This window comes from Anticarsia gemmatalis, chromosome 25 (assembly GCF_050436995.1).
Source record: "Anticarsia gemmatalis isolate Benzon Research Colony breed Stoneville strain chromosome 25, ilAntGemm2 primary, whole genome shotgun sequence".
Lineage (NCBI taxonomy): Eukaryota > Metazoa > Arthropoda > Insecta > Lepidoptera > Erebidae > Anticarsia > Anticarsia gemmatalis.
In genome coordinates this window covers 8,685,024-8,703,801 of record NC_134769.1, presented here as the reverse complement: position 1 = coordinate 8,703,801, position 18,778 = coordinate 8,685,024, and the positions used below count along the sequence as shown (strand labels likewise).

Below are 18,778 nucleotides of genomic sequence, written 5' to 3'. Positions count from 1 at the left end.
CGCTCCCGCCCCTCACACACACCGAGCCCCAACTGCATCTGGCGCAGACTTTGTCCTCAGGACATTATTAGACAAGGACAGACAAACAAACATCAAAACAACACAAAAGCTCGCTCACGTTGAAAACAATAAGCATTTAAAGATTTATTACACCTCTATCGAGGTCCATTGTCCAAGCTCACGACCTGCGATACAGAGACCAAGTAGATAAATGTGAAAAAAATACAACTCCCTAGACGGAACACCCCGTGTACTCGCGTGTGTATATTAATCCGTGTATTTTTTCCGCGGCTACAGTTGCGCGTCGCCCGCCGCACACACCGCACGCATGCGGCTCGATCTTCTCGCCTACTTTAATTGTCTGCGTCGCAGAACTCTCATCAACCATGGGTCTATCCAGTGTTCTCGTGTTTATCCTAGTCACTAGTTGTTTAAGTTGGGAAGTATTGATGATGGGGAGTTGTGCGAACTGCGCTAACGCGGACCTCAGTGTGACGGAACTGACGCAGGTGCGGATAGAATTTGTGAAGCAGCAGATCTTGAAGAAGTTGAGGTTAAGTAAGAAGCCGGCCGTGGCGCTGCCGGTGAACAGTCTGCCGATGCCGGTAGCTCAAGGCCAGACCCTCAGTGACCGGGTGGACAAACCACCAGAGTTTGATGACTATTATGGAAGAACTGAACAGAAAATCATATTCCCTGTTGAAGGTAAGTCTTTTTAAGTGTTGATTTGTTTTTACTGTATTTATCTCATGTCAAGATGTTGAATATGCATCAAATATGAGTTTGTGGAGATTGTTCTTTAGCGTTTAGACCACCTCAATAGGAAAAAGGGTGATTTTGTGTCTGCATGTAGATTTGATCATGCATTTTACTTTTAACTTGATGTTTCGACCAGGTTGGTCGCAAGTTCACAAAAAAAAATTAATACTGCGTTACATTTTATATTGATATGTGTACAACATTAATAAAGTCTTTATTGTTTTTAAGTTTATCAACTTACCTAATGTAATTAAAGTAAAATTATGTCAAAATGTTTAAGTTATACGCATAAGCGATTGAGATTTTTGATAATAAGAATGACCGAGCAATTATTTTCATTTGTTATCATGTTTTAAATGATAGGTATAAATTTAAGATTGTCATCTGTTTAACGTGTGAATTCTGAGTATTAGGTACTTATTCATATATATATTATTTAAGATATTTCGGCTGCACAGTTTTAGATTATATCTCTTGATTGAGTTATTGCTGTAAGTAGATAAGAATCAATGATATTAGGTAGAGCAAAAAATTTAGACATCGTAGAAATTTACATGCTTGAGTATCACCTGCCTATCCTAAAAATATAAGGCGTTATAGTATCTTGATTCGTATTTAAAAAAACGTACATATTTTATACAAAAATATATATCTAAATCGTTTCCAAAATGGGTATCGAATCCACTAACAAATTTGAGACGGGGTAAAACCCGTTGCAACATTGTAATAAAACAATTATGTAATATCAAGTACAATATAATGATGAAACGATGCATATTATCACGTAGTACAACAAGTGTAGGCACGGGAATCGAACTTTGAACCGAACGTTACACGGTGTTCACGCGTGACACTTGCCAGTACATTTCTAGATAGTTTTTTTGCTATTTGCAAATTTCTTGTTTTAGACTTTGAACAGTGAACTGGGTCAGTGTCTTAATGCACTTTGAACAACACATGTTCCTCTTATTTCCGTATTGTAAAAAATGCAGTTGTAGATATATTTGTAATGATATATTTCACCAACATTCTCTCAATAAAACGTATTTTTATTTAAGTAACTTTTGAACTGAAATCCTCTTTTAAATGTGTTCTAATGATTGCGAATTTTACCAGTAAACCTTTAATTATACACCAAAAAGATTTGCGGGAATTCCTCTATCTATTGGTAAAATTTGTATAAAAATCCGTTCAGAAGATTTTGAGTTTCTTGCAGACAAGTCGACACCGGTGGGTGACTATGTATTATTTAAAAAATACATCTATACTTACTAATATTATAAAGCTGAACAGTTTGTTTGTTTGATTGATTGTTTGTTGGTTTGTTTGAACGCGCTAATCTCGCGAACTACTAGTCCGATTTGAAAAATTCTTTCAGTGTTTGATAGCCCATTTATCGAGGAAGGCTATAGGCTATATCATCACGCTACGACCAATAAATAGGAGCAGAGTGCCAGTAAAAAATGGTACAAAAACGGGGAAAATTATGACCCATTCTCTCTTATGTGACGCAAGCGAAGTTGCGCGGGTCAGCTAGTAAATATATCTGGGGGTGATTAATCCCAATAGAACATGTAAATGAATGATCGTTTCAAAATGGTATTGGACTGTGGCTACAAAAAAAATAAAAAAAATTGGAAATGAAAGCTGTCGAGAACATTGTTTGACTTGCTACGCAAAGGATGTTGTTATTAAGTATAATCTCTAAAATTGATGAACCAGATAATTAGAACCGTGGGAATTATGATATATTTATCTAAGGGTTTGTTCACATTAGAATATCAACTGTAGTAATCGCCCGTAACCATATAAGGCTAGTTCTAACAGACGGACATAGGACGAACAATTCTACCTCTTGTTTTACCACTCCTGAGTAAGTGGTGCTTAGCTTATGAAAGTTAATTTAGACGTTTTCTTTGAGTTCTTGACTTACTAACAATATCCGCGCGGATCGATTTCTCAAACTAGGCAACGCTTGCCTAGGTTGGTTTGTAGTCAGGTGACCATATTGCACGAACGCTGTTTCGTAAGGCACGTTAAATTGTGGGTCCCGGCTGTAATTTTCAATGATTTTTGACTATCGTTAATAGTAGTTAGAAGCTTGGGAGGCTGACCTCCACAACCCAATTACTTGGGCTGGCAGCCCAAGTAATTGGGTTGTGGAAGTCAGATAGGCAGTCGCTCCATGTAAAATACTGGTATTCAGTTGCATACTCGGACTCTGTCTCTACAGACAGGGACTTAAACTGGAAGCCGACTGCAATATAGAGAAGAAAGGTTAGGCTGATTGTTCTCATACGTATTTTTTAGTTTCTCTATCGGATAAGTTTATTCGAGACTTATATAGAAGCTGTTTAACTAGCCCTTACTAATTCGTACGTCATAATGACGTCTTTTCCGTGTACGGTTACATTACAAAGTAATTAGTAAAGCCTTTTGGTTTAATTTACAATTACACGCTTATATTATTTATAGATCTGCTATTGTTTTCAAATCGAGACTAATTGGTGATATGATTAAATAATTTCTTCGTTATATAATATTTAGACACGGTTGTATTTAACGTATTGACGTAGAAACCACCGAATCCAATTATTTTTCTAATGTTACATTAATACATTTATTGAGGGCATGTAAAATCTCCAATTCGGACTTGGCCAGCGTGGCGGACTCAAGGCCTAACCTCTCTCTCGTTTGGGAGGAGACCCCTGCCCAGCAATGGGACAGTAATGGATTATTAAAACGAAATGTCATAAAACATATTTTAAATACAAATAAAATACACTCACGTTTCACCATTCGCATTGTAATAGGGAGTTTATTGCCTTAAAGGCACCGTATCATACTAATGGGCAGTATTAAGAATAAAAAAACTTAATAAATTTATTTAATAACTATTAATCTAAAGAAAGCGATTTACTTATTCTGGATATCGATTCAAACTACTTTGTCATCAGCAGTCATATATCAACATAACAATCCGATCCCAGATTCGTACGATGATTTGTCTTATAAAATAATACTTTTCTACCACACAAAATAATTAGTATACTATTAAATAATCTTTGGACAATAAATTCACACACTGTCATCCGATTCCAAACTAAGCAGAGCCTTAACTATAGTAATCAAACAACTGATAAACATACTTTTATACTTCTAAATACGTACTTATATGTATAACTATATTGTCACCCACTCAGTACAAATACTTGTACTTAAATCATGCAGAATCATCATGAAAAAATGTAAGAAAATTGTTGTATTTTTCCATACAAATTTTATCGAATAATTGACACGGAACTGAGACTTAATTAATTTATCTTAGTGGGCCGGCAGAGGTAATAAAAAACTAACGCGATGTGCCCCATGACCCACACTAATTTGTCTCTTATCACTAAAGTTTACTACTGATAAACTTTTCAACATCATTATGAGTAAGTATCTACTTGGAGTATTGTTTTATAACTAGTATTTCTTGGTTCATTCTTAAATAATTATAACCTAAGAAGAAAATGTGTTTATGTTATTTTGTATTTAAGAGCTTTTGTTGTAAATGATGTAGTACCCATTCAAAGGCTTAACTAGAAAACAATTTTGGTGTCCAACAAGGTAGTGCTTTGGAGCCAACGCTAATTTTCTATTGACACCTTGATTATGGTGCCTTAAATTACAATTGTATAACCTCTATAATGGAGTTTTTTTTTAAGTAATTAGATGAAGTATATCGGTCATGCCTGTGTTATTCAAAAATAGGTCATATCGTCTGCAAAATTATCAGTTTTAAATCAATTAAGTATTAATTAAATTAATTGAAGCGGACCATTATTTGAATGACAGACCTTATCTGACCATCTTTGACCACCTATTCTAATTTATGTCGATCACGCGACGGCTGTGTGCATTTTAGATAAACGTGACCTCTGAGAGATACTAGAGTAAAGAGTACGAGGAAAAAAGCTTTAAAAGATAATTTTAATATGAAACAGAATGTGTTGGGAATTGAGGTGAACGGATAAAGAGATGAAGAGGTCGTTGCCTTAGAGTATGACTGAGAAAAAGTACAGAATATAAAACGGTTGGAGTATGAATTGATTTAGAGAAGGTGGTAAAAAATGTTGATGAACATAAACCAATGAAGGTTGCAAGCACTTTTAAATTCATTATGTAGTTCTAGCAGGGGAATAAAATACTTTTTGACTTACATTTTCAAGATCTTTCAGAGTTTTAAATCGAAATAAAGATCGTCTCAAAGACATTACATACCTCAAAGACCTAACAGTGAAACAGTAGAAAAGCATCTAGGTATAGCTTACTACTGTTATAAAACAGATAATTTTTGAAACCACTGATTGTATTTGAAAAGACTTATGGTATTAAATTGTACCAGAAGAAGTAGAAGTAAATTAGTAAATAACATAATAATATGTGCAAGAAAATGAGCTGCAGCTACCCCGGGCAAAACCGGAGCAGGCCGCGATGAACCAGACATAAGTAACTGAGACAACTCATCTCGATATACTATTCAACAAAGTCATCAAGTCATATGTTTCTAGATAATCGAGAAGACGGAAGATTAAAGGAACGCTTCAGAGTTCAATAGATACATTACATTATTATCATTGTTATCGCATTTCTTAAAGATAGCGGCAATACAAGCTTTATTACTCATTTCTTGTTCAACTACTATAGACAGATATTTTTAGTGTAAAACACACTTCATTTCAACATAAAGAAATTTAACACATTCCTGGCCCTCTACTGGACAATGGTCTTTTCCCGCAAAGAAGAGGGGCCTTAAGTCCACCGCCTAGCTGTGGACTATCTTCAAGAAAGCTTATGTATAATACTTGCCTGCTTCTTGGGTTCCCAGAAACACATATAACTATCTAACAAGTAGATTGTTTACAATAATCTATTGTTAAAGCTAAGGTCGTTAGGATCATCACAATGAATGATTAACTGTTTTAAAGCATTTATCTTTAGAGCCTACTTTGAACTAAACCAATTCTTCATCAGTATTTTCTTTAAATACAACTGTCTTTATATTCTGGACTGTAGTGTATTCGGCTGCAGATTCTCGGGTTCGACGCCAGGGTCGATCGATCTGATCTTACCAATAGTACGGAGTTTGGTGACGTGCCCGGTATATGACAATAGTTTTGCCTCTTATTGGAACTAAAATATTGAATGGTGAAACGTGGGTTTGTGTCATATAATTTCTGCCTACACAATCGTTTTTTTCACAATTAGTTGCCTTGCAAAGTTATCTGCATTGAGAATTGTTTTTCTATTTCTTTAAATGTTTATATCTTTGAATTTAGTAAAAACATGTTTGTTTAAACCTATATTATCATTATTTTTAATTACAGTGTTAAAAATAACTTTGTTCTTTGATGCCATTTTTATCAGTGTCAATTTACCTGATGACATCTGAATCTTATTTAATTGAATTATTATATTTGATGTACGTAATTTTAGTGCAATTTCTGGATTTATTTCCGTATTTTTTATAGCTTTGATACTGTGGATTTTGAGTTTATTAAAAATGCGTTATCACTTAAATTTCTGCTTATGTCACATACGTAAATAGCGTTATAATACGTGTAATTAACCATGTAAACAGTATTATCTTAATCAGAGGTACGATAATTACTAACGAGAAAAATATTTACGCGAATGATTGGATATTTTTAATTATTTTATCTTTTTTAACAGAAATCTTGTGTTTGTAAACAAGGAAGTCCACTGGTCACTGTTATAAGTTGACAACGAACTTTGATTAATGAGATCTTTTGGAGTAAACAGAATTATCGAGCATTGTAGGCAATTTAAATTCATTCTAGTAAGGTCTAAAGCGATAGGCGTTTTTTCTTACGCCTGATAGGTGTTTTAAATAAGCATTCATGAAAGAAAGCCTCTGTTGAAGGGGTATTTGAATTAAGCAAAAATTTTATTTTTACTCAGCAGTAGGTTTCTTATTATTTGAGATAGAGCTTCCAAAGCTACAGTTACGAACAGGGAAACGAACCCACAACCTCTCGACGCAGTGGTAGTGGCAGCGTGGCAGTCGGAGTAATAATCTAATTATTATAGAACTTCGGGTATAACAGGCATGATACTATGTTTGCAATTTCAAATAATATTAAATGACGTGTCACTCGTTGAGAAATGTTTTAATATCTGCATGTTTACAGTGTCAGGTATTTACTGACCTTTCTACTACGTTATCACTTCTAGTAATAGATTATAATAATCATGTGGGCTTTGTAATATGTCTTTTATCTCTGCAACGAATGCCGGATCCATTGCGTGTTTAGTTACACTGACCTTTCATATACTTTTTAGATGAACTCAATGTATTGACCCAACCCGCAATTGGCCAGCGTGGTGGACTCAAGGTCTAATCACTCTCTCTTGTTTCGGAGGGTACCCTTGCCTTGCAGTGGGACAGTAAAGGGTTAAAAAAATACTGGTAATTTTATTAAGTTTTAAAGGCTTGTTATTAATTTTAATTGTTTTGAAACCTTTTTAAAATAATAGTTGATACAAAAATGTGGAAGTTCACCTATTTATTTGTTTGTCAATCACGCAAAAGCTACTGAACAAAATGGTTGCAATATCTACTCGTAAGGTTACATTTAATTAAATAATAACTATGACAAACACTTGTAGTTTTTGAAACAGAAATTTTCAAACGCAGTAAATAAATATGAGCGTTATAAACTTTACAGTAAAACTTGAAAAGTTGGTATTATAAATCCATAATAAACTTCTATTGGTGATGCATTTTGCATTTCATTCACTTTGTCAACCCTTAAGCGTATGAAAAAGGGGATGAAAGTTTGTTTACGTGTATTACCGTTTGGAGGCAGCTTACTGCGTGCCAAGTTACTGCTATTTTTACAAAGTTGTCGTCACAAATCATTGCTCTTAGAGATAAAACGGGTAAATACACTCTCAAATAATCCAGTCTCAAGTTTGCACAACAACAGTCTATTTTTCTCAAAACTAATTAGTAAATTATTTTTATAATTAATGCTCGTTATCAATTGTTTACTTATTATTTCTTTATCTTGTTTACTGAAGGGCTTTTTGTTTATTATTCAAAGTACAATGTTAAAGATACCTTTGTTACAAACATGTGCTTTGTATCTCTATAAATAACGGCTAGTTATTTAAATCGCGCGGTGTCGCTCGCGTAGTAATTTTCATCCCCCATTTCACGCGAGTATTGCAGTTTTCATTCCGTATTTTTGCCACGTTGGTGTTCATTTTGTGTTTAAAATATGGCCTTAGTTTGGCGACGTGATTTTAACTATCTACGTGCCAAATTTCATGAACATTGTTTCAACGCTTAGAGGTGAAAACGCAAAATTCCGTCTGTAACGCTTCCACACATAAATCACAGAATCAATTTTCACGAAATTCAGTATATAAGTACTTAAATATATGAGGTCAAACATAGGTTAATTTTTTTTACAAAAATCGACTCCTTTACTGCTGAAATATGAGGTGAAAGATTGTAAACGAGCGAAACAGCGCGTGGCAACTACACTTTGTACCGAAATTCTGTCTTATTTGCTATCAAACAACTCAAGTTATTTTTAGCCTCCAAATTACCGTTTCCAGCTGTCCAAATTTAAACAATTTATCATCACATTGCTGTGTGATCATTTTTAATATAAAAAATAAATACTTGTTGGTATAATACCTACACATGTCCGGCCGTTATCAGGTTGTTTGACCCTAGAGTCACTCCTTGGTCCAATTAACTTAGGGTCAACATAGTATGTGTACCTATCGTAAATATATAAGTTTGTATATAAATATATATTATTATTTCGTAACGATCATGATTGTTAATTATTTTGGGGGACTTTTGTCCAGGTATTGGTGTTATTTCATAAATTAGTTAATTATTTTAGCAATTCTCAATTTTTTAACAGTAAAAGAAAAACTAATTTTCGCATTTTTCATGAAATCGAACCGAGGTCAACATTTATAGACTTGTAAATTAGAACATTTATAGTAACGAAAGTTTGCCTTCATTCTGTAAAATTAAAGAAATTAATTTTACCCAGGACAGTTCCATAGTTGAGTAAGGGTCTCCCCCCGTAATGAGGAAGGAGTTAGGCCTTGAGTCCACCACGCTGGCAAAGGCTGCGGACACACATACACAAAATCACGTATTCAGCAGGTGTAGGTTTCGGACGTAGATTTCATAATTTTTATCTCTCCTTATTTACTACAATTTTTTTATTAAGAAGTAGCATTTCGCATAGTAAATTCAATCAATTAGTTTCTATAGTACTTGTTCAAACTATTATTATATCATAATTGTATTCGATGCGGAAAATCAAGTCAAATGATTAGCAATGATTGAAACTTTGTACATAAGTAATTAATGATTTTATCAACAATTTCGTGGCGTGTGCAACTGTGTGACATTATAATTAGATATCGAGAATTTCTATTAATATATTAACGTATTGGAATAATCAATCATTATGTTAAACTAAGTGTGGACAATGTATGGAAAACACCCACTTTTCACCGTTAACAATGTTAGTCTCATTAAATAGGAAGTAAGCCTTTTGCCATTTACCAGGCACGTTATCAAACTTCAAACTACTATTGAGAAATAATATAAAATAAATTAGAGTAGAATAACAGCATTTTGCCTGAACCGCGAATTAAACTCGAGACTTTCAGCAGTCGGATGTACCGACCGCGCCACAGAGGCAGTTCAAATTTTGAGAGCAATTTCAGAAGGCCAATGATTGTTAGGGGGTAACAATACTTCTAGGCGTTATAATAGTTAATTTATAATGTATAAGTGTATACTGTTATTAACATAGTACCGTTGATTGTTTCAGGTGAATGTCTGACTTCAGGCAGATATCCATTCAAGTGTCTGCAGTTCGAGCTGCCCCCTGATGTGGAGCCTGAAGAAGTGAACGTTGTTGAACTATGGTTCTATAAGGTGAGATATTATTCTTTATTTATATAAAAAAGAGAGAATTGTACAAATAATAACTGTTGTACAAACGTATAAATGATTAATACAAAAGAGAACTAGATCTGGAACTATAATTTCTGGATCGCACAAAATGTATTGTTGAATGAATCGTACTTGCGACATCCCAACGTTATTATAGTTGGTTGGCGACCCCCTGAATAACTGTGCTTCGGAGGCTCGCGAGAAAATATAGTTAACTTCAATACCTCCTACAATTAAGGAGAATACAAATTTCGCCCTTCAAAACCTCACAATTACATATATTTACCAAAATTCTTCTATTTTCCAGGAACGAGATCCTCTGGACGAATACAACCAAACCTTCGTAATATCTGAAGCAGCTCACTGGGACAGTCAGCAGCAGTTCAGGAAGACCAAGCCTATTGCCATCAAGGAGACGGACATTGGTGAAGGATGGGTTAGAGTGGAGCTGGCCTGGGCGGTCAGGGTGTGGCTGGAAGGCAGGGAGAGGCTGCACACGTTGCACGTGGCGTGCAGGACTTGTCAGGTGAGAATGTTATCATAATACGCTAGTTCTTAGCTCCTTTCAAAGTTAATGACAGATATGTGTCTGAAACTACTTGGTGATTAAAAAGAGCAGTGAAGAGTTTCTTGCTAGCTCTTCTCATTAGAACGACATAACGAAAGGGATACCCTTTGTACTGACCATCAAAAATGTCAATTTTGATCTTTCTATTTAAGTATCTCGTCTTTCTTTTCTTTGTATGTATTACATACTTCACTCTCTATTTTTTACAATTTACGCCATGTAACTGTTTCATACAAAACCAAATAGCAATTGCTTTCTTGGCTATTTATTTATTTATTTATTTAAACTTCTTATACATAAATTGTATAAAGGCGGACTTAATGCCAAAGGCATTTTCTGCCAGTCTACCTTGGGGTGATGCAGAGATTAAATGAAGTAGGTGCTTAAATAATAAAAGAGGAAAATTAATTTGAGAAAGAGGTTTACAAATAAATAACAATGGTTCATGTGAGTGTACATAAATATGGATAAGTATATATGTACATACATAATTATTAATAATGATAAAATATTAAATACGAATAAATCAATATATTATCTAAATAGACGATATTAAAAACATACTATAAACTAAATATAATACTTATAAATATATATATATATATATATAATTCATAAATACAAACTATGATAAGTGTGAAGTTTCTGCAACTTGTTTTAACAAGAGATCCCGAACTTTGCTCTTAAACGTAAGACGGTTAGTGGACATCCTGATTTCAAGAGGGAGCGCGTTCCACAATAAGACAGATTGGACAGGAAAAGAAGAGTTGACAAACCCAGAAGTGTGTGAAGGGCAGAGAAGAAGAAGATTATTAGAGGAACGAAGGTTACGGTTGTGATTATCACACAGATATTGAAAGTAAGGAGTTAGGTAGGCTGGGGGAGTAGAAGAAGTAAGGAAAGAGAAGAGAGTCGTGAGTGCACGTAAATTACGTCGCTCACGAATGGGCAGCCACCTAAGCTGGGAGCGATATGTAGATATATGATCATACTTGCGGAGGTTGAAGATGAATCGAATGCAGTTGTTGAGAAGGCGGTCAAGTTTATTGAGGAGATCTGCATTCAGGTCGAAGTAACATACATCACCATAGTCAATCAGTGGAAAGATTAAGGTCTGCACAAGCATTGCTTTAGTCGTGGATGGGAGAAAGTTTTTGAGACGATACAGAGCCCGCAGTATACCAGTGACCCTCTTGCAAACGTTAGATACTTGAGCAGTCCAGCTCAGAGTTGAGTCCAAGTAAAGGCCAAGATCTTTCACAGTAGGGGTCAGTTCTATTATTGAGCCATCAAATACTACCGGTGGTACTGATACGTGACCTAGCCTACTGATGCTGCGATGACTGCCTACGACTATAGCCTGACATTTGTCAGGGTTAACAGCCAACCCGAACTTCCTAGACCAACACTTAATGTGCTCAAGGTCACTGTTGATCATGCCGACCACTGATGCTATCCCTTCCACTGTTCCTTGCGCGTAGAGTTGCAAGTCATCAGCGTACAGATGATACGCACCCTGAAGATTTTCGGTTAGGAGATTGATAAAAATAGAAAACAATAACGGAGAGAGGATGCCGCCTTGTGGGACGCCAGAATCGAGTTCACGCCAGCTCGATGATAAGTCACCGATGTGAACCGACTGTTGGCGTCCTTTAAGATATGAGGAAAACCAATTCAGTGCACCAGAAGATATATTCAGGTGACGAAGGATGGAAAGAAGGATATCATGACTGACGGTATTGAAGGCGTTCGAGAAATCAACCAAAGCCACCACGGTGACTTTAGTGTCCTCCATGCCCGCCCTTATATCGCCAGTCACTTTAAGGAGTGCGGATGTAGTGCTGTGACCTGGTCTGAACCCAGATTGAAGTGGGTTAAGCAGGTTGTTGTTTAACACAAACTGTGTTAATTGCTTGTGCACACAGGCCTCAAGCACCTTGGAGAGGAAAGGGAGAATCGATATGGGTCGGAAGTGAGCTGGACTCGATGGATTTGGGATTTTAGGTAACGGGATAATGTAGGCTTTGCGCCACAGAGAAGGAAAAGAACCGGAGGTAAGGGAGAAATTTATGATATGGGAAATGGCGGGGAGTAGGTGATCCAATACTGTGACGATCATATGACGACTGACGTCGTCAGCGCCTACTGCATTGGACTTAATTGAGAGGATTACCTTCTTAATATCTTCCGGTGTTACTGGGGCAAAACAGAAGGGATCATAGTTGTGTCGGGGTAAATTATTAACGGAACTGACAGTTTTGCACGTGGTTTGGTGATCTAAAGGTACGGTAGAAGTGAAATGAATGTTAATGTCATCCAAACCAACCGTGCACTGTGGGACGTTACTTCGGTCTTTGCCGATACCCAGGGTCCCTAGGAACCTCCAGATATCGGCCGGGGAAGAGGAAGAAAGATTACTTAGAATGTGTCGGCGTTTAGCGTTGCGTACCATCTGATTGCATCGATTCCTTGCAACTTTGAACTGAACCCAGTTGTCGTCACAGCGGTCCCTACGGAACTTTGCAAATGCCCTATCCCTGCGTCTCATGGCAATGCGAACTCCCTCAGTCATCCAGGGAGCAGGCGGTCGTTTCCGTCTCACTCTTCTGATTGGCGCGTGGACGTCATACAGCCTAGTGACAGCGGTGTTAAAAATTTCGATTTTATCGTCAATCGTAGGGGCTGACGTTAGCTGCTCCCACTCGACGGTAGCAGCGTCCTTACACAATTGACCTACATCCATACGCCCAAAACAGCGCCTGTACAGAACCTTGGGAGGGGATTTGGGAGGTTTAAGGGTGTAGGACAGATATATTAGGTCGTGATGAGAGAAACCAGGAGCAGGGTATTGACCTAAAAATGAGACAAGGGTGGGAGCAGACGTGATCATTAGGTCCAACCAAGTATCATCGCCTTCGGTGTTGTGATGAGTGGCATTTAGTGGTAGGACATGTAGACTGGCGGACTCAATGATGTCTAGGAGTTTACAGGAACGGAGTGAGCTGGGAGAAAGGAGATTGGTGTTGAGATCGCCCATGATGATGTGATGTGAGTAAGCAGACCCTAAAGATTCCAGTACCAGTTCAATACTGGAGAAGTAATCAATGGATGGGGGACAGTAAACAACGCCGAGAAGAATTTTGGCTCCTTTGACCCAAACCTCTAGGAAGAGAAATTCGGCGGAAGCGGAGTAGTTAGGACAGGAGGAAGCTACAATATGGTAAGAGAGGTCACTTCTGAGATAGATAGCGACGCCACCCCCTCTCCTGTCTATCCGATCATTACGGATAAGAATGAATCCAGGGAGGGGGTAAGAAGTTGAGGGTAGATGAGGTTTGAGCCACGTCTCTGAAATCAGGACGGCATGAACGTCAGCATCAGCGAATGCCTCCTGCAGGTCATTATAATGGCTAGGGACGCTTTGCGCATTTATATGACATACGTTAAAGAGGTTTATACCAGAACTGTCAAAAGTCCGACGTACAAAGTCTCCTAGCGTGCCTGTTATAGAGCAAAAACTATCTTTCGAGGATGTACTAATATCGTCAGCAGAAAAATAAGAAACTTCATCATCAGACATATATAACAATATAATATAAGTAATAAATTAAAATATAATATATAAATATATATAAATAATTATGATAAAAGATCAACAAAAATACTAAGGTTCAAAATGCATCTCTGCACCACCCGCCAGCTAACATAAGAGGAACAGAAAATACAATAAAAATATAATACGTTTCCGAACGAAATTGTATGAGTCAAGTTGTCAGATTGACAGTTGACACTTGACAATCATTCAAACCAGTCATTAGCGTCATGTGTAAATAATGAAGTGAACAAAAAATATTAATAAAAATAGGGTATGGATACATAAAAATTAGAAGGTAAACGTTTACTACGTGTTACGTAAGATATGAAGCGTAACAAGACTCAACTGTGGAGCGCGACACGGTTTCACAGTTCCGACAAATAACATAGCAACAACAATAATGCTACTTGCGTGCTTTCGAGCCTGCCGCAGATGTTCCCGCACTTGCACTGGCTGCTCCGGTCTGGGAAGAATGGGAAGAAGCGGCACCGGTCACCTTAGGATGCTTGGCCGCCAACGCGCTCAGCTCATCGGTTGTTATCAGCTTGTGGCGGCTACCGTCGGCGACCTTCACAACAATGACGCCGTCCTGGGTCCAACAGTCCCTCATGCCGAAGTGCTGACGTGCCTTGGCGAAAACGATTTGGCGGGTCCGCGTCAGGAACTCCTTCACTGCAATCGACGTTCCACGCAGCTTCGCCTTGGCACGCCAAACTGCGCTCCGGGTATCCGCACTCGTGAAGCGCACCAGAATGGGTCGGTGATGCTTACCTCCAGGGGCACCAATCCGGTGACAGTGTCTTATGGAGGCTGCTGAGATGTCCGTCAACCCCATCTTGGAGTTGAGTATGGTCGAAGCGATGTATTGTCGGTCGACCTTGGCTGACTCTGGGATCCCCAAGAAGAGAAGATCCTTTCTTCGGTGCCTGGTCTCCATAGAGTCCACCATCCGGGCACACTCACTGATTTGCTGTCGAAGCAACCCAAGCACACCAAACATAAGTTCGCGGAAGGTGCGGAACTCCTCAGCAACCTTGGCCACAGTGTCCTTGGCAGCACCAGTTTGCAGCTGCGCCTCAAGTTCAGCCATCCTCTTACTAAATGACTCCTCTAGCTTCGCCTGTGTCATCTGAATGTCACTCAATTGAGACATTGTGTAGTTGTTAAAGGTGTGTAGTGACTTGCAGATTTGGTTTGTGTTCAGCTGGCAGGTGGTGTGTAGTATTACACTAATACTACATGTACTGGGTATGTACTAATAGTAGTAAATACTAATTATATATTGATGTCAATTGATTTAGATTAATAAAAACTGTTAAATAAATTAATTTGCAATTAAAAACTCAGGAGTGATTTTTTGTGTGTCTTACTTATTTTTCACCTACCGCCCAAAAGCAAACTAACTTGATTTTGTTAGTTTGCAGCAGCAAACTAACAAAATCAATCATATTTACAGTTGCGCCGTCCGCCTCTCTCCTTCCACGAGAAACACCGTCCATTCCTGGTGCTCTACACCAAGTACGCTGGCAAGCGTCGCCGGGGGAGGGCCCTGGAGTGCAGCGCCACCACCAGCGAGTGCTGCAGGGAGCCTCTGTACGTGAGCTTCAAGGAACTGGGCTGGGACGACTGGATCATCAGGCCTGCTGGCTACCACGCCTACTTCTGCAAAGGATCCTGTGCACCAATATCAGCTGTCACCAATACTGATAGTTATCATCATAATATTATTAGGGTGAGTTTACAACCTTTTAAATTTGATATTAAGAGTAGATACATGTCCCACTTCTGGACATAGATCACCTGGAGATCCCTTCACAAAGATGGGCTTTAAATCGACAACGATGTTGTATTTTAAAAAAGTGTCAGTTAACCAAGGTTTCATCACGATTCAGCAAAAAGTCTCTGTATTTTTTGATGCATTGCCAAAGGAACGAATTAATATCTTAACACAATGAACAAGCTTTCGAAATCCAACTAATGTTTTTTTTATCTTTGCAGAAATACTTCTACTCAATATCTGATCGAAAGTCAGAATTCAAGCCGTGCTGTGCTCCGACTACGTTCAGCTCTCTACAGCTGCTCTACATGGACTCTACCAACACGGTGACGCAGAAGACTCTACCAAACATGGTGGTGGAATCATGCGGGTGTATGTGATTGGGACAAGATTGATGGTGAAGAAAAACGTTTTTGAAAGAGTATCTTCATTCGGGAAGGAGGATCTGTAAAGACTGGTCTGCAGATTTTCGAAAGGCAGGATATGAATTAGTACCTTAGAACTAGAGCCATATCAGTAAATGCTGAAAAATCTGAGCTTAATGGTACCTAAAAGTGCAGCTAGTTTATTATGGCCGCCAAATGGCAGGTGAACTGTGGACACACCACAACTTTGACTACAAAAAACAGCGTAATGACGAACTAGACCTCTAAAGTAATGATGGAACTTGATAAGGCTAGAAAAATTACTGCTTTTAGCCTACGAGGTCAAAAGGACAAGAAGAATGTTGTTCATACCCAGCGATGGGATGCAGCATCAGTATCTGTATTACTTTTCTACGTGCCAGAACAGAGCTGTTCAAGGAAGTGATATGGGCCCCTTTGTCTTCTATATTTTGGTTTCCTGCCACTTTGACTAGCAAGTGAGAAATAAATGCGTCTGCCATTTTCCGGAGTGAAATGTTTCTCTAAATGAACAGTCTAGAACTGTGTTGTGAACTTTTAAAACTTTTGTACAGTAATTAATTGTGTGAGTGAGTTATGAATAAGTTTGTTATTTTAAGACAAATGTGATATTGTATAAACGTCGTCACTGAAGGAGATTAAGAGATGGAAAAAAATATTTACATCAAAATAACTAAAACAATCCGATACTATCTCTTGCTGGGATAAGGGTCTTCTCCGAAAACGAGGGAGGGGTTAAGCCTGGAGTCTATTACAGTGGCTTAATACAGAACTTGAATTGATGTAGCGTCCTTTCAGGAATTGTTATAAAGAACTCTCAGGCTTGCAAGGTTTAATCACGATAATTTTAGAACAAGTGGTAATTGTTTCTTATACACATAACTTGAAAATCTCAAAATTAGTGAGCATCTCTCCTACAGTGACATGTGATGTGATTTCTATGTTTATGTAAATAACCAGTGCATTTATTTTATTTAAAACATGATCCGTCATGTTAGTTGAAGCCGAATTTTAATATATTTGTATTATTTAAAGAATACTTATGGCTATGTCTTTTTATATGAATTTTTGGGCATACTTTTGTGTTTTGCTATTTCGTGACCAGATTTTATATAGTAATAATATAAATATAGCAAAGTTGACAAGTCTGCTCGATAGATGGCGTTAAGACAAAGTCATGTGTGTGTTAATATCAAAATGCCGGCACAATTTTTTGAAAAAGACAAGTTTTGTATTATGTTTTAGAGTAAAGAAATATTTTTGAAATATATTGAAATTCGCATCGTAATTAAAATATTTACGTTCGTAATAATGTGAATGTTAAGTATGATAAATTATCAGTCGTTTTGTAATAATTTTAAGTTAATTCTATTTTAAGTAAGATTATGTTCCTACATAGTTAATAATAGTTTTAGATAGAGAATTTTATAGATTGACCAATATATAGCCTATAGTCAGAAAATATATTTTCTGTACAATACATACAAATGCAAAATACATTAATATTGATTCAATAATTTTCGAATTTAAGAAAATAACAAATTTCAGCCATGTCCCACTGCTGGGTAAAGGTCTACTCTCGTAATGAGGAAGGAGTTTTCCTATATTATTTTGGTCAATCTTATTAACTTTAATTTATTTAAAGCCGGTTTCACAAACTCAAACCATGTATTTTTTAGTATTGTATTGAAAAACCTACCTAATATGATTGCGAAAAATATTGTCAAATCTTTATGTGTCTTTTTATCTATCAGTTAAAGTATCAATAACTTATCCACAAGTTGTGAAACTGGCTGTTAGCGTTATTTTAAAAGTTACTTTCTTGTTTGAACCCACGACACTGTAGTCACGGTGTTATAACACTTTTTATATGAACATGTACTTAAACTTAACATTGTTTTGTCCCAGTTATAATTTTATATCGTTTCTACGCTGTCTAAGTATTATAGGGTAAGAGATTAATTACAAATATAAATTAAAGATATTTTATCTTATTTTATTACATGTTTTATTTATACTTTTATTGAAGAAAATTCCCGAACTAAACATTGATTTGGGTGCCTCTGTGCACGGTTAGTTAGGGTAATCAACTACTAATAAAATACGACCGATAATAACTCGTGAGGGTTCAATTCCCGAGTCGTGTAATGTAAATGTAAACGAAACAATAGCCTGGAATGCTGTCGATACGTTGGCATGGTAAGTGGTAATAGGATGACAGAATTATGCGTTAAATTTAATCAAAAGAGTTGGGGCCATGATCTTTTTCAGCCATCTCTTCAGTCATTCTTCAATCATCTTGTGCCGATTGGATAGTTCCTTGAAGTAAATTAAATTCAATTGTTTTCCGAACATTAATCGATTTACATAAATTTGATTTTACCGCCAGTTGCCAATAATGGCAGTTATAGGTATCTAATCACACTACGCCGAAGGTACGCGACCGTAGTTCGAAAAATTACGCCTGCAATGCTTTTTGAATTACTGACGGCATCATACCGAAGTTGCAAAGTTTAATTTTTTCGGCAATTTTTCGAGTAGTAAAGCATTTAACAGGTATACAAACAAGTAGGTACTTGTATATGTGTCAAGTTACACATGTAAGTTCGGCACTTTTGGTGTCTTAAATCAGCCGAAAACATCAGAACTAGTTCATTTGATTGTTAAATTT

At 37.0% G+C, this 18,778-nt stretch overlaps 1 protein-coding gene across 1 annotated transcript; it reads left to right on the top strand.

Moving 5' to 3' along the window:
• The first annotated feature begins 284 nt into the window (after nucleotides 1-284).
• Nucleotides 285-16,747, top strand: daw (activin beta chain dawdle). The gene is made up of 5 exons (XM_076131028.1): nucleotides 285-705; nucleotides 9,639-9,745; nucleotides 10,071-10,289; nucleotides 15,383-15,658; nucleotides 15,925-16,747. The coding sequence occupies exons 1-5, from the start codon at nucleotides 387-389 to the stop codon at nucleotides 16,081-16,083; spliced, it is 1,080 nt and encodes a 359-aa protein (XP_075987143.1). The 5' UTR covers nucleotides 285-386; the 3' UTR covers nucleotides 16,084-16,747.
• The last annotated feature ends 2,031 nt before the right edge of the window (nucleotides 16,748-18,778 follow it).

Excerpts from the sequence above, each read along its gene's own strand:
- daw (XM_076131028.1), top strand. The coding sequence starts at position 387 with ATGGGTCTATCCAGTGTTCTCGTGTTTATCCTAGTCACTAGTTGTTTA. Across the intron at positions 9,746-10,070 it reads TTGAACTATGGTTCTATAAG|GAACGAGATCCTCTGGACGA; the intron begins GTGAGATATTAT and ends TCTATTTTCCAG. Across the intron at positions 10,290-15,382 it reads TGGCGTGCAGGACTTGTCAG|TTGCGCCGTCCGCCTCTCTC; the intron begins GTGAGAATGTTA and ends TCATATTTACAG.